General features: G+C 45.5%; 1 protein-coding gene across 10 annotated transcripts in view; it reads right to left on the bottom strand.

Annotated features, from left to right (window-relative positions):
* KDM4C (lysine demethylase 4C) overlaps nt 1-23,033 on the bottom strand; it is a 412,099-nt gene that overhangs the window by 369,526 nt on the left and 19,540 nt on the right. For all 10 annotated transcript variants that reach the window (XR_004443468.1, XR_004443467.1, XR_004443469.1 and 7 more), the window contains exon 2: nt 5,755-5,915. Coding sequence is in view for 7 of the 10 variants with exons in the window: in XM_033237310.1 (XP_033093201.1) it covers nt 5,755-5,898 (144 nt within the window). In the remaining 3 variants the exon portion in view is untranslated. The remainder of the gene's footprint in view (nt 1-5,754; nt 5,916-23,033) is intronic.

Below are 23,033 nucleotides of genomic sequence, written 5' to 3'. Positions count from 1 at the left end.
AAAAACCCAAATATTGCCTTGTGCTTTTGTGTACAAGTTCATTTAATTTCAATTAAAGAGTTCGAATGGAATATATTTTCAGAAGTTCAGGTCTGTAACAAAAATCTTATTTTAACTATAATTTGAAATCCTAAGACATCAGATTTTCTTGCATAGGGAAACACAACATACTGGGGTCTTTAAAAGATTCCAAAGTTAAATCTTTATGTTTACTTAATCTAAATGAGGGAAAGCCATTCCTCCTGAAGTTCACCTTCCTGATTATATCAAAATAGAACATAACTTCTCTTATCATCATCCCCGCAAACTCAGCCTGGCCCCTATTCCCTGTGGGTAATTTTCTGCTAAAATGTGCATTTGCACTACTTGTCTTGAAATGAATTGCAACTTCTACCATCTACTTACTGAGGAAGGAGGAGGAAGGGAAAGAGTGGTGCTTCTTACAATCTTTCTTCACCTTGTGCGCAAAGATAGCTATTTGCACTCTCTTGGCTGTTCATAAAACTACATGATATGCATAAGCTACGGTCCAGGACAATCTATGTTCAGATTTCTGTTGGGAACAAATTTCATCCACTTCATATATAAAAAAGGCTCATCATAATCTCCTTCCACAAAAACACTACAAGTTTCACATCTGAAGAGACTGTCATTTCTTTTCATTTTCCCAACCTGACCATCAACTTTGTAGACAGTCACAGTGTCAAACCTTCCACTCAAAAAATAAACGTTAAATCTAAAGCATGAATCTAAAAAATGGGGAAGAGAAAAACCAAGACCAACTGTCATCTGAGGCTACAGTCACTACTATTGGACCTACTCAACCAATTTACTCAAATCATAAATTAAGACCAATTCATTAAATGTTGTCAATAGTGGATTAACGGGCCAGGCACAGTGGCTCATGCCTGTAATCCCAGCACTGTGGGAGGCCAAGGAGGGAGGATCACTTGAGCTCAGGAGTTCAAGACCAGTCTGGGTAACACAGCAGACCCCATCTCTACAAAAAATTTTTTTTAAAAATCACCCAGGCATGGGTAGTCCCAGCTACATGGGAGGCTGAGTTCCAGCTACTTGGGAGACTACTTGCTTGAGCCTGGGAGGTCAAGGCTGCAGTGAGCCATGATCACACCATCCAGCCTGAGTAACAGGAAAAGACCCTGTCTCAAAAAAAAAAAAAAAAAAAAAAATAGGGCATTAACAAAGAACATCATGGGTGGCTCGGTTCCCCAGGACTAGCCCCCAAAGCAAACCAGTTTCATTAATGCAGTCTTGATTTTTATAATATGATTTGATTTGGTACAGTTTTATACATTTGCTACTATTGCAACTTCCAGAACAAGAGGGAAAGTAGGTAAAACTGAGCTTATGTGACTTGACGTCGAACATGGCAAAAATGATTTGAAACAGTTTGTTATATTCCTAATAATGAGTAATAGGAAATTATCACAGGATTGAATAAATGAATGTCTCCAACTTTGTCAATGAGTCTCAATTTTTAAAACGAGGCACGGTCTGGACTCAGGTGTGTTTTGTAATCATAGTTCTCATTAACTTTATTCTGTTACACAATGCAGACAGCGACGCAGGTGTGCTGTGTGTGCATGCAGCTCCCTTGTGAGGGTAGCTGCTGTTTCCTCTTCTAAAGTTACTGAACGTGCCACCCTACCACAGGACACTCTACTAATCCCAGTGGAACACAGAACATGTTTTCCAGAAACAAAAGTGGGAGAGAATAGGACAAAGGGCTGCATTCAGAGCCCAGAGAAGAGAAGAGATGGTTATCCCTAACCTCTGCCCTCCGCTTCCTGGGTTCAAGCGATTCTCCTGGCTCAGCCTCTAGAGCAGCTGGGACTACAGGCACCCACCACCACGCATGGCTAAAATTTGTATTTTTGGTAGAGATGGGGTTTCACCATGTTGGCCATCCTGACTTTAAGTGATCCACCTGCCCTAGCCTCCCAAAGTGCTGGGATTACAGGCGTGAGCCCCACACCCAGCCCAAATGAGATTTTTTTTGTTGATGAGCTAATCCAATAAAGAAGTTAAACTGCCGGGCGCGGTGGCTCAAGCCTGTAATCCCAGCACTTTGGGAGGCTGAGACGGGCGGATCACAAGGTCAGGAGATCGAGACCATCCTGGCTAACACGGTGAAACCCCGTCTCTACTAAAAGATACAAAAAACTAGCCGGGCGAAGTGGCAGGCGCCTGTAGTCCCAGCTACTCCGGAGGCTGAGGCAGGAGAATGGCATAAACCCGGGAGGCGGAGCTTGCAGTGAGCTGAGATCCGGCCACTGCACTCCAGCCTGGGAGACAGAGCCAGACTCCGTCTCAAAAAAAAAAAAAAAAAAAAAAAAAAAAGAAGTTAAACTAAGGATAGGTCATCTGAGAAAGTCATTAAAAAGCTTTAGTTTTCCTTTGTTTTCTCTTTATCTTGTTTGCTCTCTCTCTCTCACCCACTCCTAATTAATTTTCACTCAACTTAATACTCCCAAATTTTTAAAGTTTTCTAGGAAGGGGCCAGGAACAGTGGTTCATGCCTATAATCCCAGCACTTTGGGAGGTCAAAATGAGCAGATCACTTGAGCCCAGGTGTTGGAGACCAGCCTAGGTAACATGGCTGTACAAAAAGTACAAAAATTAGCCAGGCATGGTGGTGCCCACCTGTAATCCCAGCTAACTGCAGGGTTGAGGGAGGGGGATCGCTTGAACCTGGGAGGTTGAGACTGCAGTGAGCCAATAAGATGCCACTGTACTTGGGTGACAAAAAGAGACTCTTCTCTCAAAAAGAGAAAAACAAAGCAATTTTCTAGGAAGGGCATGAACTTTAACAAGATACATGTCTGGGTACAGTGGCTCAGGCCTAAAATCCCAGGACTTAGGGAGGCCAAGGCGGGCAGATCACTCGATGTCAGGAGTTCGAGACCAGCCTGGTCAACATGGTGAAACCCTGTCTCTACTAAAAATACAAAAATTACGCGGTGGCTCAAGCCTGTAATCCTAGCACTTTGGGAGGCCGAGACAGGCGGATCGCGAGGTCAGGAGATCGAGACCATCCTGGCTAACACGGTGAAACCCCGTCTCTACTTAAAAAAAAAAAAGAAAAAAAAATTATCCGGGCGTGATGGTACATGCCTGTCATCTCAGCTACTCAGGAGGCTGAGGCAGGAGAATCGCTTGAAACTGGGAGGCAGAAGTTACAGTGAGCTGAGATCACGCCTCTGCATTCCAGCCTGGGCGACAGAGCGAGACTCCACCTCAAACAGAAAGAATAAAAAAAAAAAACACACACACACACACACACAACCTAATTACAGACCTCAGGGTACAGATACCAGAAACAGTAAAGTAGTGGGTTACAAGTAGCATCAGGTCCATTTACAGGAGGAGTGGAACACCAATCCCAATAGTTCCGAAAGTTCTCTCCTCAACTATCTTCTGTTTTCCATGCTATCTGACCTCCACAGCTGGGGATTTCAAGGAGAACACTTTACCTAAGTGCAACTGAGTGGTTCAGCCTGGCAGCAGGCTCTGTCAGGGCTCACGGATTTATGCAGTGATATTGACAAGTCTACAGAAACCCAGATTATAAATTTAACATTTAGAACAATAATAAACTGAAATAAGTGCAATAAAATATATTCTTCCATGGGAAATTTTTAAATTAAAATAGATTTACATTATAGAAGGGACACACAAACCATCTCAAGTTGGACAATGAATTATATTATATAATGGATCTCTCTCTTTCAAAGATCTTACTTTGGACCTATGCATCCAAATGTGCAATGCAGTCCTCAGTACCTCACTGACCACCCCTATGACTCTGGGCATGTCACTTATACCCACAAGGTTTAAGTTGCTATCATTTTTTTTTTTAAGAATATTATTTGGCACCTGTAAGAATAGGATGATAATTTTCAAACATATCCAGACCAAAGACAACTTCTCCCATCTTCACTGGTCTGGGTCACCACTGGCTCCTCACTAGATAAATGCAACCATCCCAGACAAGGTGCTTTATTTGTGCTCTGCCCCGACAACACCAAATTCACTCTTCACATAGGAGCCAGTGTGATCTTTTCAAAATAATGTCCCAAAAATAGCAAAAGAAAGAAACAAACAGCCACCATATCTTCCTCTCCCACTTTAAACCTGTCAGTGCTTCCGTCTACACTTAAAATCCCAAATGCCTTACTATGGCCGGACAAGTCCACTGACCACCTTCCTATTCCTCCCAGCCACGAAGTACAAGTCAGCCTTCAGGCCTCTGGACTTGCTATTCTTTCTGCCCCCACATCTTGAAAAGGCTGGTTTCTTTTTATCCTTTGGATCTGTGCTTAAATGTCCTTATTTCGGCCAGGCGCGGTGGCTCAAGCCTGTAATCCCAGCACTTTGGGAGGCCGAGACGGGCGGATCACGAGGTCAGGAGATCGAGACCATCCTGGCTAACACGGTGAAACCCCGTCTCTATTAAAAATACAAAAAACTAGCCGGGCAAGGTGGCGGGCGCCTGTAGTCCCAGCTACTCCGGAGGCTGAGGCAGGAGAATGGCGTAAAATCCGGGAGGCGGAGCTTGCAGTGAGCTGAGATCCGGCCAATGCACTCCAGCCTGGGCGAAAGAGCAAGACTCCGTCTCAAAAAAAAAAAAAAAATGTCCTTATTTCATCATTCTAAGATGCTACCACTAGAATGTAAGCTCCATGGGGGCAGGAACATTGTATGTTCTGCTCCCCCACATCCCTACCTCTAGCACCTGGCATAGTGTCTGGCACATAGTAGGCACCCTCCACATTTGGTGAACAAATAACCAGAAAGAGAACTGGCAAATGTAGAGACAGAATAAGTCAGTTTGTGGTTGCCTATGGGCTGGGGGTGATAGCAGGGAATCGGGAATGACTGCTTAATGCATATGAAGTTTCTTTGGGAGATGATGAAAATGTTATAGAATTCAATAGAGGTGATGGTTGCACAATTCTGTGAATATACTCAAAACCACTGAATTGCACACTTTAAACTGATGCATTATATGGCATTATTATATGATAAAATATATCAATAAGTATCATATGGAAAAAAAAAAAGGCTGGGCGCAGTGGCTCACTCCTTTAATTCCCCACTCCTTGGAAGCCAAGGCAGATGGATCACCTGAGGCCAGGCGTTCCAGACTAGCCGGGCCAACATGGTAAAACCTTGTCTCAACTAAAAATACAAAAAAATTAGCGGGACATGGTGGCAGGCGTCTGTAATCCCAGCTACTTCAGGAGGCTAAGGCAGGAGAATCACTTGAACCCAGGAGGTAGAGATTGCAGTGAGCCGAGATGACGCCATTGCACTCCAGCCTGGGCGACAAGAGTGAAACTCTGTCTCAAAAAAAAAAAAAAATAGAAGGAAAGGAGAGAGAAACTGTGGTTAGGCTTCAGGTTAATAATTGTTGTCTACAAAGAAACAAACAAAAAATATGAATACGCTCACACCTCTGAAACCCATACATGGATCTCCTTGGTTTCCACGAGCCACCCTTGGTTGGTTTTGATTTTTCTTTTTAAGGCTTAGAAGACAATCTAGTATGAATAGTTAAAGAAAAATAAGATAATTACTATCTGAAGAAATGAAATGTTCCATATGGATTAACAAGAACAAAGATCTTGCAAATTTCTTCCTTCAGAAACAATGTCCCACATCATGAAAACTAAGAACATAAATTAACGGCCAAGTGATTGTTTTTCATTTAAAGCATCTGAGGAAAATCACCTTTGCAAGCCCCGCGCGATGGGCTCCTTTAGACTCCATGTATGCGAGGTATTTGTTGAACTCCCGGAACTCCTCCATGGAGGGTCTGAAGGTCATTATCTTACAGCTAGGGTTCAGAGGACTTTCCGCCTCGGCCACCTCCATGATGGCTAGGGCAGTGTCTGCAGAGAAGACAACAGGGTTAACAGAACTGAATTATTATGTGCTTTAGGTCGTGTTTAACAAACAGTATGTCAGCTCCCCCAGCAGGAACCCTTCTCTTTCAGTCACTTCCCATTCCCTTCTACCCGTCTCACTCCCTCATCTCTGCCTGAATCCCCGAACAAACAAGGGCCTCCAGTCATTCCTCTTGCCAAGTTCCCTATGCTTGGCAGAGAATCACTGATCTGACTGTACTGTTAGCATCCTCAAAACCCTTCCAAGTAAAAATAAATTTTCTGGGCCGGGCGCAGTAGTTCACACCTGTAATCCCAGCACTTTGCAGGGCTGAGACGGGCAGATCACAAGATCAGGAGTTTGAGACCAGACTGGCCAACATGGTGAAACCCCATCTCTACTAAAAGTACAAACATTAGTCGGGCATGGTGGTGCATGCCTGTAATCCCAGTTACTCAGGAGGCTAAGGCAGGAGAATCGCTTGAACCTGGGAGGCGGAGGCTGCAGTAAGCCAAGATCTGGCCACTGCACTCCAGCCTGGGCGACAGAGTGCGACTCCAGTCTGAGCAACAGAGCGAGACTCTGTATCAAAAATTAAAGAAATAAAAAATAAATACATAAATTTTCTTTTTTTTTTTTTTTGAGACAATCTCGCTATATTGCCCAGGTAGGAGTGCAGTGGCGCGATCTCAGCTCACTGCAACCTCCGCCTCCCAGGTTCAAGCGATTCCCCTGCCTCAGCCTCCCAAGTAGCTAGGATTACAGGCGCCCGCCACCATGCAGGGCTACTTTTTTTATATTTTTAGTAGAGATGGAGTTTCACCATGTTAGCTAGGCTGGTCTCGAACTCCTGACCTCAGGCAATCTGCCAAGCTCGGCCTCCCAAAGTGCTAGGATTTATAGATAAATGTGAGCCACCGAGCCCAGACGTAAAAATAAATTTTTTTTTCTTTTTTTTTGAGACAGAGCTTCGCTCCTGTTACCCAGGCTGGAGTGAAATGGCACAATCTCAGGCCGGGCGCGGTGGCTCAAGCCTGTAATCTCAGCACTTTGGGAGGCCGAGACGGGCGGATCACGAGGTCAGGAGATCAAGACCATCCTGGCTAACGCGGTGAAACCCCATCTCTACTAAAAATACAAAAAACTAGCCGGGCGAGGTGGCGGGTGCCTGTAGTCCCAGCTACTCCGGAGGCTGAGGCAGGAGAATGGCGTAAACCTCGGAGGCGGAGCTTGCAGTGAGCTGAGATCCGGCCACTGCACTCCAGCCCGGGCAACAGAGCAAGACTCCGTCTCAAAAAAAAAAAAAAAAAAAAAATGAAATAGCACAATCTCGGCTTACCGCAGCCTTGACCTCCTGGGTTCAAGCAATTCTCCCGCCTCAGCCTCCCGAGTAGCTCGGATTACAGGCATGTGCCACCACGCCCGACTAATTTTGTATTTTTAGTAGAAATGGGGTTTATCCATGTTGGACGTGCTGGTCTCGAACTCCCAACCTCAGGTGATCCACCCGCCCTGGCCTCCCAAAGTGCTCGGATTACAGACATGAGCCACCGTGTCTGGCTGTAAAAATGAATTTTGTAACCTTGCAAGTTTACAAAAGATGTTGCTACTATCTACCAGTTCTGAAACAGACTCTCACTCACATACACCCCTGTACAAAGGCCTAGTCTAGGCTGAGTAGAGAAGGTCAAAAATCATTAGAGTTTACTCAGGCGTGCTTCCAGATTGTCATATCATGCTTTCTTACAGTAATTAACAAGTTCTCCATTCAGCAAAATCGCCAGGCACCAGGCAAGACACAGAAAAGAAGGAGGATGGAGACAGAAAGGGATGGATTTGTCTTCACCTTCCAAGCAGTCTAGAGGCTGAACAAACATCAACATAAAAATGTACACAGGGGGCCGGACGCGGTGGCTCAGGCCTGTAATCCCAGCACTTTGGGAGGCCAAGACAGGCGGATCACGAGGTCAGGAGATCGAGACAATCCTGGCTAACCCGGTGAAACCCCGTCTCTACTAAAAAAATACAAAAACTAGCCGGGCGCGGTGGCGGGCGCCTGTAGTCCCAGCTACACAGGAGGCTGAGGCAGGAGAATGGCTTGAACCCGGGAGGCGGAGCTTGCAGTGAGTGGAGATCGCGCCACTGCACTCCAGCCTGGGTGACAGAGCGAGACTCCGTCTCAAAAAAAAAAAAAAGTACACAGGGGCTGGGAGTGGTGGCTCACGCCTGTAATCCCAGCACTTTGGAGGCGGGCAGATCACTTGAGGCCAGGAATTCGAGACCACCCTGGGCAACATGGTAAAACCCTATCTCTACTAAAAATACAAAAAATTAGCCGGGCGTGGTGGCACACGCCTGTAGTCCCAGCTACTAGGGAGACTGAGGCAGGAAAATCACTTGAACCTGGGCGGCAGAGGTTGCAGTGAGCCGAGATCGTGCCACTGCATTCCAGCCTGGGTGATGGAGTGACACTATATTTCAAAAAAAAAAAAAAAAGTACACAGGAAGAAGTAACTAACTCCACCTGGGTTAATGAGCAATCATTTTCCCAGAAAGGAGGAGAGTTAAGTCTTATAAGAAGGTATAGGAGTTGGCCAGACAAGAGAGAGGGCACTCTAGGCAACGGAAATATCTGGAAGTACTGCTGGAATGAAGAGTTTAATAATGTGTCTGGAGCATAGAAAGGAAAGATTATAGGAGATCAAAGTAGAAAAGTAGGCAGGTTTTACTATGAAAACACAGGCTTAGTCTTGCTGTCAATAAACAGGATGATTCCTTCAGCAAACATTTATTGAGCACCTATCAAGAAACAGGCACACAGAATGCAAAGAAGCACTGAAGTGGCTGCCTCAGGAAGGAGTCCCACCCCAACCTTCTTCTAAATCCATTAGGACCTGGCATCTGACAGCACAAACAACAAATCCTCCTGGAACAAAGTTTTCCTCTTTTTTCTTTGTTTCTGAATTTAATCTGCCTAATAGAAAAATTGAAAGTGAGGGATGGGGCAGACAAAAGGGTGAAACGTTATGAGATAGTAAGAGGTTAAAACAGAGCAAGGCTAGCCGGGGCGTGGCTGTAATCCCCACACTCTGGGAGGCCCAGGCAGGCGGATCACTTGAGGTCAGGAGATCGAGGCCATCCTGGCTAACATAGTGAAACCCCATCTCTTTTTTTTTTTTTTTTTTTTGAGACGGAGTCTCGCGCTGTCACCCAGGCTGGAGTGCTGTGGCCGGATCTCAGCTCACTGCAAGCTCGGCCTCCCGGATTCACGCCATTCTCCTGCCTCAGCCTCCCGAGTAGCTGGGACTACAGGCGCCGCCACCTCGCCCGGCTAGTTTTTTGTAGTTTTTAGTAGAGACGGGGTTTCACCGTGTTAGTCAGGATGGTCTCGATCTCCTGACCTCGTGATCCGCCCGTCTCGGCCTCCCAAAGTGCTAGGATTACAGGCTTGAGCCACCACGCCCGGCCGTGAAACCCCATCTCTACTAAAAAATACAAAAAAAAAAATTAGCTGGGCGTGATGGCAGGCACCTGTAGTCCCAGCTATTCAGGAGGCTGAGGCAGGAGAATGGAGTGAACCCGGGAGGCAGAGTTTGCAGTGAGCCGAGATCGCGCCACTGCACTCCAGATTGGGCGACAAAGCGAGACTGTCTCAAAAAAAAAAAACAGAGCAGGGCTACAGATAGTGATGTAGTCATTATTCGTTTAAAGCAAGTTTGGCTGGGCAAGGTGGCTCACGCCTGTAATCCCAGCACTTTGGGAGGCCGAAGCAGGAGGATCACCTGAGGTCGGGAGTTCGAGACCAGCCTGACCAACAAGGAGAAACCTCATCTCTATTAAAAATACAAAATTAGCCAGGCGTGGTGGTACATGCCTGTAATCCTAGCTACTTGGGAGGCTGAGGTGGGAGAATCACTTGAACCTGGGAGGCAGAGGTTGCAGCAAGCCAAGATCATGCCACTGCACACCAGTCTAGGCAACAAGAGCAAAACTCCGTCCCAAACAAAAAAGAAAAATAAAGTTTAGCTGGGTGCAGTGGGCAGTGGCTCACGTCTATAATCCCAGCACTTTGGGAGGCCAAGGCAGGCAGATCACCTGAGGTCAGGAGTCCGAGACCAGCCTGGCCAACATGGCAAAACCCTGTCTCCACTAAAAATATAAAAATTAGCCAGGTGTGGTGGCAGACACCTTTAATCCCAGCTACTTGGGAGGCTGAGGCAGGAGAATCACTTGAACCCAAGAGGCCAAGGTTGCAGTGAGCCAAGATCGTGCCACTATACTCCAAAAATAAAGTTTTTTTGTTTTGTTTTTTAAGACGGAGTCTCACTCTGTCACCCAGGCTGTAGTACAGTGGCATGATCTTGCCTCACTGCAACCTCCACCTCCTGGGTTCAAGTGATTCTCCTGTCTTAGCCTCCAGAGTAGCTGGGATTACAGGTGCATGCCACCACGCCCAGCTGATTTTTGTATTTTTAGAGGAGACGGGGTTTTGCCATGTTGGCCAGGCTGATCTCAAACTCCTGACCTCAGGCGATCCCACCTGCCTTGGCTTCCCCAAGTGCTGGGATTATAGGTGTGAGCCACCACACCCAGCCTAGAAAGTTTAAATGAGCATCTATCTCACAATGTACACGTGAGGAGGTAGGAGATTCATAAAAATTAAACCTCATCGCCCTTTAGGAACTTACAATCCAAAGGAGAAAACAAGCCACCCGAAAATATATTAACACATGGTAGAAAATATTCTGGTGGCCGGGCGCGGTGGCTCAAGCCTGTAATCCCAGCACTTTGGGAGGCCGAGGCGGGCGGATCACGAGGTCAGGAGATCGAGACCATCCTGGCTAACACGGTGAAACCCCGTCTCTACTAAAAAAAAACATAAAAAAAACTAGCGGGCGAGGTGGCGGGTGCCTGTAGTCCCAGCTACTTGGGAGGCTGAGGCAGGAGAATGGCGTGAACCCAGGAGACGGAGCTTGCAGTGAGCCAGGATCCAGCCACTACACTCCAGCCTGGGCGACAGAGCGAGACTCCGTCTCAAAAAAAAAAAAAAAAAAAGAAATATTCTGGATTCTCCCTGCCTCAGGAAGGGGGCTTGCAACAGGGAAAAACCTTCCAGGCTACCTTCCTACGTGCCTCTGTCCACGTGTAGACAGGTATACACCCCCAAATCCATGGGCTTCAGGATAGCAGCCTCACTCTATATAGTAAACACACAGTCCTTTAGAAGCATCTGGATCTGGTCCAGGCGCAGTGGCTCACACCTGTAATCCCAGCACTTTGAGAGGTCGAGGCAGGCAGATCACTTGAGCCCAGGAGTTGGAGATCAGCCTGGGCAACATGGTAAAACCCTGTCTCTACAAAAAAATACAAAAATTTGCTGGGCGTGGCCAGGCACGGTGGCTCATGTCTGTAATCCCAGCACTTTGGGAGACCGATGTGGGCAGATCACCTGACGTTGGGAGCTCAAGACCACTCTGATCAACATGGAGAAACCCTAAACCCTTTAGTCTCTACTAAAAATACAAAAATTAGCCACGCATGGTGGCACATGCCTGTAATCCGAGCTACTAGGGAGGCTGAGGCAGGAGAATCGCTTAAACCCAGGAGGCAGAGGTTGTGGTGAGCTGAGATCACGCCATTGCATTCCAGCCTGGGCAACAAGAGCAACACGCCATCTCAAAAAAAAAAAATTAGCCAGGCGTGGTGTCGGGCACCTATAGTCTCAGCTACTCGGAGGCTGAGACGGAAGGATTGCTTTACCACCCCAGGGGGGCAGACGGTTGCAGTGAGCCAAGATTGTGCCACTGCACTCCCACTCCAGCCTGGGTGAAAGAGTGGGACCCTGTCTCAAAAAAAACAAAACAATCTGGATTTGGCCCTCGTCTAACTACTATGGCCTCATCCATCATCACTGTCTGCACTGTACTTTATGCTCCAACAATACTCACTGACTCATGCTTCTGTAAACAAGCAAAGCTTTCTGTGTTTCTGGACGTTATTCCTTCCCCTCACAGCAGCCTCTGCCTGCTTCCTCACCTGACAAACTCCTGCATACCCTTGAGATTCCTAATCCTCTGGAACAGGCCTGCCTGACCCATCACTGTGTTCCCAACTCCCTCTCTGCATTCATTATAGCAGTTGCCTGTCCCAGTTGCTGGCACTTCCAACCACCCACTGAGCCATCAGCTCCTCCAGGGAAATGCCGGCTCACCACCTCTTTAAGTCCTAGCACACAGTCTGGCACTCCAGCCTGGCTCACAGTATCTGCTGCAATAATTATTTGCCAGCTGAATGACGGAATAAGTGCCAAATTGTTAACATATTTACATAATGATACCAAATTCAGGAAAAGGAAAGCACTAGTCCCAAACATAGAAAAGTTACTTAGAAAAGAGATTTGCCTGCATGACTGGTAAAGAATAATGCAACAGAAAAATCTGGGCAGTGAGTACAGGGAAAAAGCCCATAGATCACCTCTGCAGAAACATTTGGTACACAGAAGGCAGTGTTCATCTTCAACAGGCTAAAGAACAAGGGTGGCCTGAGCATTTCTCTAGGCAGAGGAAGAAGCCACTAGGAAAATGGAAATCCACTGAGTCATTCAACAAATAGTTACTGAATGCTACGGAATGAAACAGACAATAAAAAGTGCATGCTATGAAGAAGAACCAAGGGTAAGGGGATAGAGTGCAAAGGGGAGGGGTGGCTATTTTACACAGGGTAGGCAAGGGAAGGCACTTTGGAGGGACAAAGGGCTGAAGGAGGGAATCAATCATACAGATACCTAGAAGAAAAGCATTTTAGGCTGAGGTAACAAGGAAAGAGACTACTGGACTCTTCAAGGAACAGCAAAGAGATGCGTGTGGCTGGAACTCAGTAAGCAAGGAGAAGAATGGTGAGAGATGAAACTGGGGAGAAAAGGAGTTTGGCATTTACTCTGCATGAGATGGGAACTGATTCCTGGGGTTCCTCCCCTTCTTAGTCATCCAGTTCCTGGTACTCAAACATCCATTTCCCTTTAAGGAGATAAGGCTGTCTCTAAGGAAACTCTTCTGGACCAGCTGAAGCAGAGAAGTGAGCTGGCTCACATATCATAAATCACATTCTGGCTCTTGTGTCAAAAAAGGACAAGGCTGGAAGCAGGGAGGTCAACAAGGAGGCAATTCACACTAACTCAGGCAAGTTAAGATGGTAGCTTGGACCCAGGATGGGAAGAGGGAAATGGTCAGATTCCAGATTGCAAATATATTCTGAACACAATTTCTTGACAGAAGAGAAATAGGAATCAAAATTTCTGGTCTAAGCAACAGAAAAATGGCTCTGGGCCTGGGCATGGCAGCTCACACCTGCAATCCCAGCACTTTGGGAGGCCGAGGCAGGCAGATGACCTGAGGTCAGAAGTTTGAGACCAGCCTGGCCAATGTGGCGAAACCCTGTCTCTACTAAAAATACAAAAATTAGCCAGGCATGGTGGTGCGCGCCTGTAATCCGAGCTACTAAGGAGGCTGAGGCATGAGACTCACTTGAACCCCAGAGGCGGAGGTTGCAATGAGCCAAGACCTTGCCACTGAACTCCAGCCTGGGTGACAGACAGAGACTCCGTTTCAAAAAACAGACAAACGAAAAATGGCTCTGACAAGAAATTGAGGCACCGAGATTAAGACATGCAGCAAATTAACAGCTACTAGAATTAAACCTAGCCTTTGATCTAGTTTGCTAACTGGTCTAGGAAATATACTCTGCCAGTTTCTAGCATCACTACTCCCTTGATTACACAAAACTATTTCTACCTACAAATCAGATATATAAAGACCTAGGTAGCTTAGGTTTTAGACCTTTTTCTATCTTTGAAGTTAACATAGGATAATCATAAAATTTTAAATATGTTAAATGATCTAACACCTACTACACCACCCAGATCTTTGCCAATATGATAGGCAAAAAAGTCTGGTTAAGTTTCATTTATTTGATTGTTAGTGACAGTGATCATTTTTGAACACACATAGCCATTTTCATTTCTTTTTTGGGGGGGTGCCTACTTATATTAATTACATTTAAAAGGTATTTATATTAATAAATGTTCCATTCCTTGAGTTCCTCCTAGTCCATATTTATTATTACTAAACTTAATCGTGCTACAATTAAATCCCCAGTCCCTCTTGTTTCTCTTTTACCTTTATTTTTCGGAACCAAGAAGAAACAGAAGTTTAAAATGTTCTTCCAGTAATGTTTCCAAGTCATAGGAAGAGAGGTATATCTTACAACAAGCACCACTATGATTTTTAGCTGAAGGTGAGAATCATTTTTTTAAATGCTACCCTTCTTTTGACTGAGTCCCCAAAGTAAATGACAATACTATCTCTGACGGCAACTGTTATCTTGCTTCCACAGAGCTGGTCTTCAATGTTTCTGAGACCACCTACAGCAAAAACAATATTTATAGCAAGTACCCTAATCATTTTTTTAATAAGCTAAAGACCTTTCCATTGAATAAAGTCCAGCACTAACTCATATAACAACCCATGTTTGTTTCTGAAATTTTTTACATTATGATAAAGGACAGACATCTACTCTCTTTGTTCTAATGAGAATGTGTCTTTATTTGTAATAAAAAGAAACCAAGGTTGATGCTTTCCGGCCAAATGTAATACCCTATCCGACAATGCCTTCCTTCCCTGTGTACACCTGTGTTTCTGACTTGTATTCTCTTAAACAACTTCTGTGGGAGGAGTAAAAACTGACAGCTCTCATCATGTATTAGTTTTTTCAACAAAGCCTGCCACAGAACTAATGTGCACTGCTAACTGCCTCTGAAGAGAACACTTCAGTATCTACTTTAAAACACAGCCCTCTAGGAAGCCAGGCACTCGCAGTTAGCAGACTACGTCTTTGGCTAGAAAAAGAAGGATTCTGGGCCCCACCTGAGGTGATGGAGTCTGGCCTTTCAATCCCAACACTCAGCACACTGGGTGTGGCCTCACAGGAGCCAAGCAAGCTTCTGCTCTGCACACTGCTTTGGTTGGGCATTTTTAGGGATTGACTTTTGTTTCCCCCCAAAAGACACGCTGAAACCTAAGCCCAACACCTGTGAATATGGCCTTACTTGGAAATACAGTCTTTGCAAATGTAATCAAGTTAACATGAGATCATATCTGATTAGGGTCGGCCCTGATCCACTATGACTGGTGTCCTTTTAGGAAGAGAAGAGGCCAGGCGCAGTGGCTCATGCCTGTAATCCCAGCACTTTGGGAGGCCAAGGCGGGCAGATCACCAGGTCAGGAGTTCAAGACCAGCCTGGCCAACATGGCGAAACCCTGTCTCTACTAAAAATACAAAAAAATTAGCCAGGCAAGGTGGCAGGTGTCTGCAATCCCAGCTACCGGGGAAGCTGAGGCAGGAGAATTGCTTGAACCCGGGAGGCAGAGTTTGCAGTGAGCCGAGATTGCACCACCGCACTCCAGCCTGTGTGACAGAGTGAGACTCTATCTCAAAAAAAAAAAAAAGAGGAAGAGAAGAGACACAGGAAAGAGTGCCATGTGAAGATGGAGAAAGGGACTGGAGTCGTGCAGCTGCAAGCCAAGGAATGCCAAGGACTCCCGGCAAACACAAGAAACCACAAGAAAGGCACTGAGCAGATTCCTCCCTAAATCCTTCAGAGAAAACATGGTCCTGCCAACACCTTGATTTTGACCTTTAGCATCCAGAACTGTGAAAAGATAGACTTCTCTTGCTTTAAGCCATCCCAGTTTGTGATAATTAGTTACATTAGCCCTAGGAAACTAATACAGGCATGAAGGGCCAGACTGGAGGGAAAGGAGAAGAGGACCACGTTCTCCAATCTTAGCTTTATCAACAACAAAGCTCCTAATACTAAGACTTTTCATCTAACTTCATCCTTCTCAAATGTTTCTAAACTGGGGAGGAAAAGGGAAATTGCAGGCCACCTCCACAACTCTCCATTAACCATTAGCACATCTACCCAGTTACTGAACCACAAGAGGGCTTGAAAGGGCCCCCCAGGCCTGGGCCCCAAGTTAGAAAGCAACACAGCAAAGAAACTCCCTAAGCCCCCTGACCATTTTTGACTGAGCCAGGCCTCATTTCTCTCTCAGAAGTCCAGGCAGCTTTTATTTCATCCCTTTCATCCCATTCTGATCACCACTCCATCTTGTTCCACCAGCCTGCTGAGGCCAGGGGTAGGAATGGAAGAGCAGACTCAAGGAGATAGTTCTCAGACAGAGCACCTTGGATCCTAGACCAAAAATAATTTTTTTTCCTCTTTCTTTTGCTATAAATAACATAGTGGGCCGAGTGTGCTGGCTCACACCTGTAATCTCACCATTTTGGGAGGCCAAGGCGGGCGGACCACTGGAAGTCAGGAGTTCACAATGAACCTGGCTAACCTGGTGAAACCCCGTCTCTACTAATAATACCAAAAAAATGAGCCAGGCGTGGTGGCACGTACCAGTAGTCCCAGCTACTTGGGAGGCTGAGGCAGGACCTAACACATCTAACTGGATTTTTATTTTCTCCTCAGGACCAGAAAAAAATAACTGCATTTTAATCCCTCCCACATGACCCCTCCACTTAGTAGCTGTGTGACCTCAGGAAAGTTACTTAAACAAGGCCTCTGCTTCCCCATCAGTAAAATGGGGTAACATTACCTAACCAACTGCATTGTGATGGGAATCCAATAAGCCACTAAATGTAAGAATTTAGCATATTGCCAGGTTATAGTAACATCTGCATGCTGGCTTTGAAAGAAAAAAAAAAAAACATTCAAATTAAATATCTTCGATGAGTTTCTTCCTCACTGCCTACAGATGCTCAAATTTCTCCCACATAATTTTCAAAGGCTTCCTGTATACCATGTCCCCTCCTAGACTCACCCAAGCTACAGCCTTCTCTGCCTAACCTCTCACAGACAAATCCCAACAGAGAATGGCCTCCACTCACTTTGTCCAGTTCACCTCCTAACTGAAATCTTCATCCCCACTGCAATCTGATGTCTGCCTTCACCAGTGGATTGAAATCATGCCAGAAAAAGTTGCCAGTGACTTTTTAATTGCTATAATCATTATGTTGTTTTTAGTCCTCTTACCCACCCTTCTGCAGCCTCTGAAACCGGAAAAGCCTCTCCAGGCACAGCTTTTGTGGGTGGCAGGAAACTAGCCCCTCCTCACTCTCTGATGGTCACTGCCCTCTGTAGAACTCCTTTCCATGCCCCTAACTCCTCAGCCAACCCCTCCACTACTGGTATGCTGCAAGGCCCTTTCTGCAGTCATCTTCCCTTTCCACCAAACATAGACACTATGGGAGACTTCATCCACGCTGGCCTCAACTGTCCTTCCCAATACCTCGGAAAAATGCTACCTGGGCCTCTCTCCCATGAATCTCAGTCCAGTAAATCTAAGTGCTTGCTGGCACAACCATTTGAAGATGAATATAAAGCTGTATAGAGACAACAATGAATCTGAAACTTAACAAGGATAAAAAGGAATCTGTCCTCCAAAATCTGCTTCTCTATCCCAGTCTCAGTCCTTACTCATTCAATCCATCTACAGTTTAGGTTGCCTCTTTGTGGGCAGCACTGACCACAGCTAACCCTCAAAGAGTTTACAAGTGCAGGAAAGAACAAGTACACAGGTGGTTATTATACCACAGGTCAGGTGCTGCAATAAAGGGAAGCACAAAGTACCACAAAAGCCTTTAGAACAAGAACAGTGGGAGCTACCTTTCACCAGGGTAAAGGTGGAGAAAGAAGTGAAAAGTGAAAGCATCTCCTATACACCAAGCCCATCCTCTACTGCAAGGCCAACATCAGAATCCCAAGAGCCTTCCCAAGCCTACCTTCTCTTACTCTCCACGCCTGAGTGGCGACCTTTGTAGTCAATTAAACATCCTGAGCATCTTTCATATCCATTCTCTAGTCTCCATACCAACTATTACTATCCTGAGCAACTTTTGTCGTTTTTTTTCTTCAACCACCCCAAGAGCCTTTGCTGATTTTCCCTTTAGTTCATCACCCTCAATTCTCTTCTATACATCTACAAAAACATAAAGCAAACTTTCTGGACACAAAACTGATGATGTTATCCCTCTTTTAAACTCTTCAATAGCTCAATATCGTTCCAGTACGGAGCCATGAATCTAGCTCCTGCCTTTCCCCTCCCTCCTCAAAGACCCCCCAACTCTTTTTTTTTTTTTTTTTAGATGGAGTCTCGCTCTGTCGCCCAGGCTGGAGTGCAGTGGCACAATCTCGGCTCACTGCAAGCTCCGGCTCCTGGGTTCACAACATTCTCCTGCCTCAGCCTCCCGGCAGCTGGGATGACAGGAGCCTGCCACCACACCCGGCTAATTTTTTGTATTTTTAGTAGAGACGGGGTTTTGCCGTGTTAGCCAGGATGGTCTCAATATCCTGACCTCGTGATCCACCCGCCTCGGCCTCCCAAAGTGCTGGGATTACAGGCGTGAGCCACTGTCCCTGGCCCTCAAAGACCCCTTTTGCCCACTTGAAACCTTTGCTTCACTTAAAGCCACTCGATGTTCCCAAGGGAGTGAAGCCATTTCCCTCCTTTGCTGGTGCTGTATATAGACATATGTGTCACGTGTATGCCGTTACGAATACTTTCTGTGAGCGAGACATCTGTTAAGTGCATTAATGTTCATTCTCTTCATTAAATCCCATAAGAACTCCATTGAGAGAGTGACCATGAATATCCCTATTTCACTAATGACAGAGAATAAAATGCTTGCTCAAAGTCCCAAGTTAGTAGGAGCAGAAGATGGGAACTGAGCCTAATCTGAGATTCTACTCATAACTGCTTTGGTATTTGCTTGTCCTATCCTCGGTGGTGCCTATCTGGCAAAACTCATCTTTCAGACTTTATCTTTTTTTTTTTTTTTTTTGAGACGGAGTCTCGCTCTGTCACCCAGGCTGGAGTGCTGTGGCCAGATCTCAGCTCACTGCAAGCTCCGCCTCCCGGGTTCACGCCATTCTCCTGTCTCAGCCTCCCAGGTAGCTGGGACTACAGGCGCCGCCACGTCGCCCGGCTAGTTTTTTGTAGTTTTTAGTAGAGACGGGGTTTCACCGTGTTAGCCAGGATGGTCTCGATCTCCTGACCTCGTGATCCGCCCGTCTCGGCCTCCCAAAGTGCTGGGATTACAGGCTTGAGCCACCGCGCCCGGCCTCAGACTTTATCTTACATGTTGACTCCCTTACAAAGCTTTTCGGGCAACACTACCCACCAACTGACAACGTTCTTTTTAAATGCTCTCCTCACCCACAGTCCACACACGCATCATCAATCTTCATTATTCATAATTCCATATGTACTAATTTACCTACTCACTAAAATTTATTTATAACCAGGCCGGGCATGGTGGGTCACACCTGTAATCCCAGCACTTGGCAGGCCAAGGCGGGCAGATCACCCGAGGTCAGGAGTTCGAGACCAGATTGGCCAATGTGATGAAACCCTGTCTCTACTAAAAGCACAAAAATTAGCTGGGCATGGTGGCAGGCACCTTTAATCCCAGCTACTCAGGAAGCTGAGGCAGGAGAATAGCTTGAACCCAGGAAGCGGAGGTTGCAAGTGAGCCAAGAGCACGGCACTGCACTCCATCCTGGGCACAAGAGTAAGGCTCCGTCTCCAAAAAAAAAAAAATTATAACCCCAAAATCAGTACTTGTATCACCACTTGTACGGTCATTCACAGACACGCACAGAGCAATGAAAAATTTGAATTGCCTAATGGCACACATTCCCAGCGGAGGCCAAACAAAGGCTTTCTTGTTTCAGCTCTCATAATGCAAACAAGTGTCCATTCTATGGTCTGTTTAGTGTCATGATTTTTGCACTTTTGCACTGTCTGTTGGTGATTTAGCTGCTTAAAATGGCCCCCAAGCATAATGCTGAAGCGCTGTCTTGTGTTTCTAAGTACAAGAATAGCATGGTTTATGGCTTATAGCTATATAGCTTATGACAAAAATACATGTTTCATAAGGTTGGTTCAGTCATGAGTTGCAGTGCTGTTGGCCATGAGTTCAATGTTAACAAATCAACAATTATATATTAAATACAGTGTCTTTAAAAAGAAAACACACAAAAAACAAGATTATATATTCATCAATTGATGAAAATGTTCTGACCAGAGGCTGATAGGAACCTAAACTTGTACTTCCACTACGAGCAACATTTCAGTATTCACTAGTTCATTGTTCATAATGACTTTATAGAGCATAACTACTGCAAATAGTGAGAATCAACTATACCTTGGCCCTTGTAATAAGACCATTCAGAAAAAGCCCCTGCCCCAAAGAAGCTTCCCAGCCTACAGGGGTAAATTCAGGCAGCCACTCCTACAGACTACAATTGACTAAGCTGGCACAATCACTCGCAGGGGACTCAGAACTAGAGAGCAAATACAATGTCATGAGGGGCTACGGCACCCACTGTCTGCTATATGCATAAACAAAGAATGAGAGAAGGAAAGAGATCAGCAGAGAAAAGTAGAGTCAAGAGAATGCAAGGCCCCAAAAAAGACGAAGGGACGAGAAAGCCAAGACTGAATCATCACAGGCATAATGAAAATCACGTGCTCAATGCCTGAAGACTCTGCACCTTCAAGAGATTGCACTCTGGAGAGCTGAAATCTACATTACATTTGACATTCCAAATATGATTAAAGTCTTTTTTTTTTTTTTTTTGAGACGGAGTTTCACTCTTGTTGTCCAGGCTGCAGTGCAATGGCGCAATCTCGGCTCACTGCAACCTCTACCTCCCGGGTTCAAGCGATTCTCCTGCCTCAGCCTTCCCAAGTAGCTGGGATTACAGGTGGAAAGCACCACATCTGGCTAATTTTCATATTTTTTTTGGAGAGACAAGGTTTTGCCATGTTTCCAGGCTGGTCTTGGACTCCTGAGCTCAAAGCGATCTGCCTGCCTTGGCTTCCCAAAGTGCTGGGATTACAGGTGTGAGCCACAGCACCTGGCCAGTTTCTCTTTTGTTTTTTGGGGGGGGGGGTTGTTTTTAATAGTAGTACGAGAATTAGGATACTTGAGAAGCAATATGAGCCAGAATCCTTGTAGATGTTTACAAATTCCCGATCTCTTAACTTTTTACTGTTATAATTCCCACATCTCATTTGAGATTAAAAATAAATTACCTCTTCTTTAATGGTGTTTTCCAAAGGATTCAAGTTAAATTTGGTAGAAACAATAACATTGTTGTATTCACAGCTAATCTACTTACATAATTTTTAATATATCTCATACTTACACAGCTGGCATAAACTAGATTGGAAATACCGTTGACTTGCTGAGTATTCAACTGGTACTTGGATATATTAATAATAAGCATAGCCTATTTAGCCAAGTGTGTGAGCGTCAGTGGTGTTCTTTAGAGAGAATGTATGGTATCCCTTATTTGGTTAAGATAAGGGTGATTCAGAGCTTCTACTATAGTAGGCCAGTAAGATTAAGTAGCTGTAGGTGGCTGGTTAGTTTGGTTAAGTAGCTCAATTAGTAATTGCATTCAGTGCTACAAAATGAATTTTAAGCCATTCAGGTTAATTTCATAAAGATTACACCAAGGAACCAATTATTAGAAAGGATTATTATCAAAATGCAAATAGGAGTGAATAAACCACCATGTGATGCACATCTGGTATTTGTAAAACAGCAGGTTTCCCACTTGCCATTGTCATCAGTTTATATTTGATAATTGCATCAGTCATGATTCAATTACCCATAGTAGACACTGCTCTGGTTAACTTAAGCAGAAAGGGATTTGATATTGACTAGTGTTACAGCACTGTTGAAGGTTGCAAGAGCAGGCTCTCAGCTGGATCCCCAGGGAAGTCTCCCAGAACACTGTTGCAGCAGGAGCTGTCAAGGGAACTGCCACTGCTACTACAAATAGAAGATCAGGGTCCAAGTTCATAGCACCTTGGCTGAGATCTGGGGAGCATGAAGTTGCCGTGGCATCTGTTTGTTTCATGAATACACCAAATTAGTTATGATCTGGGGGTCAGGAATCATGCCAGAACTATTTCTTCAGACCCAAGCTATTTCTGCTAGATCTGCTCCAGCAAGAAGAATGCCTTACAGGTTTCCACTCTCTCCTTACTCTGTTCAGTTTTAAATCTAAGTCTTTTCATATCAAAAGACTTTAATCGGGCTGGGCAAGGTAGCTCAGGCCTGTAATCCCAGCATTTTGGGAGGCCAAGGCAGCTGGATCACCCGAGGTCAGGAGTTCAAGACCAGCTTGCCCAACATGGTGAAATCCTGTCTCTATTAAAAATACAAAAAATTGGCCGGGCCACTGCACTCCAATCAGGGCAAATGTGATACTCCTTCTCATTAAAAAAATAAATAAATAAATACACCAAACCTCCACCTAGATAGATGAATCTCACAAATGTAACACTATGACACAGAGTCTTACTCTTGTTACTCAGGCTGGAGTGCAATGGCATGATCCCGGCTCACTGTAACCTCCGCCTCCTGGGTTCAAGAGATTCTCCTGCCTCAGCCTCCCAAGTAAGTGGGATTATAGGCATGTGCCACCACGCCCAGCTAATTTTTGTATTTTTAGTAGAGGCATGGTTTCAACATGTTGGCCAGGCTGGTCTCAAACTCCTGACCTTAGGTGATCCTCCTGACTCAGCTTCCCAAAGTGCTGGGATTACAGGCATGAGCCACTGCACCGGGCCTTGGAAAAATCTGATAGATCTTTGTATTTAGCTGTGGAAGCAGAGAGTTGTCACTTGAGTGAATAAATCATTTAGCTACAAAGGCCTGAAAACCAGGATGGGTGAGGTGGCTCATGCCCATAATCCCAGGACTTTGGGAGGCCCAAGCGGGAGGATCACCTAAGGTCAGGAGTTCGAGACCAGCCTGGCCAACATGGTGAAACCCTGTCTCTACTAAAAAGACAAAAATTAGCCAGGGGTGGTGGCAGGTGTCTGTAATCCTAGCTACTCGGGAGGTTGGGGCAGGAGATTTGCCTGAACCTAGGAGGCAGAGGTTGCAGTAAGCCGAGATCGCACCACTGCACTCCTGCCTTGGCAACAGAGTGTGACTCCATCTCAAAAAAAAAAAAGAAAAAAGAAAAAATTAGC

The sequence above is a fragment of the Trachypithecus francoisi genome, unplaced genomic scaffold (genome assembly GCF_009764315.1).
Source record: "Trachypithecus francoisi isolate TF-2019V2 unplaced genomic scaffold, Tfra_2.0 Lachesis_group16, whole genome shotgun sequence".
NCBI classification, from domain to species: Eukaryota; Metazoa; Chordata; class Mammalia; order Primates; family Cercopithecidae; genus Trachypithecus; species Trachypithecus francoisi.
This window is presented reverse-complemented; position numbering and strand designations above follow the sequence as displayed.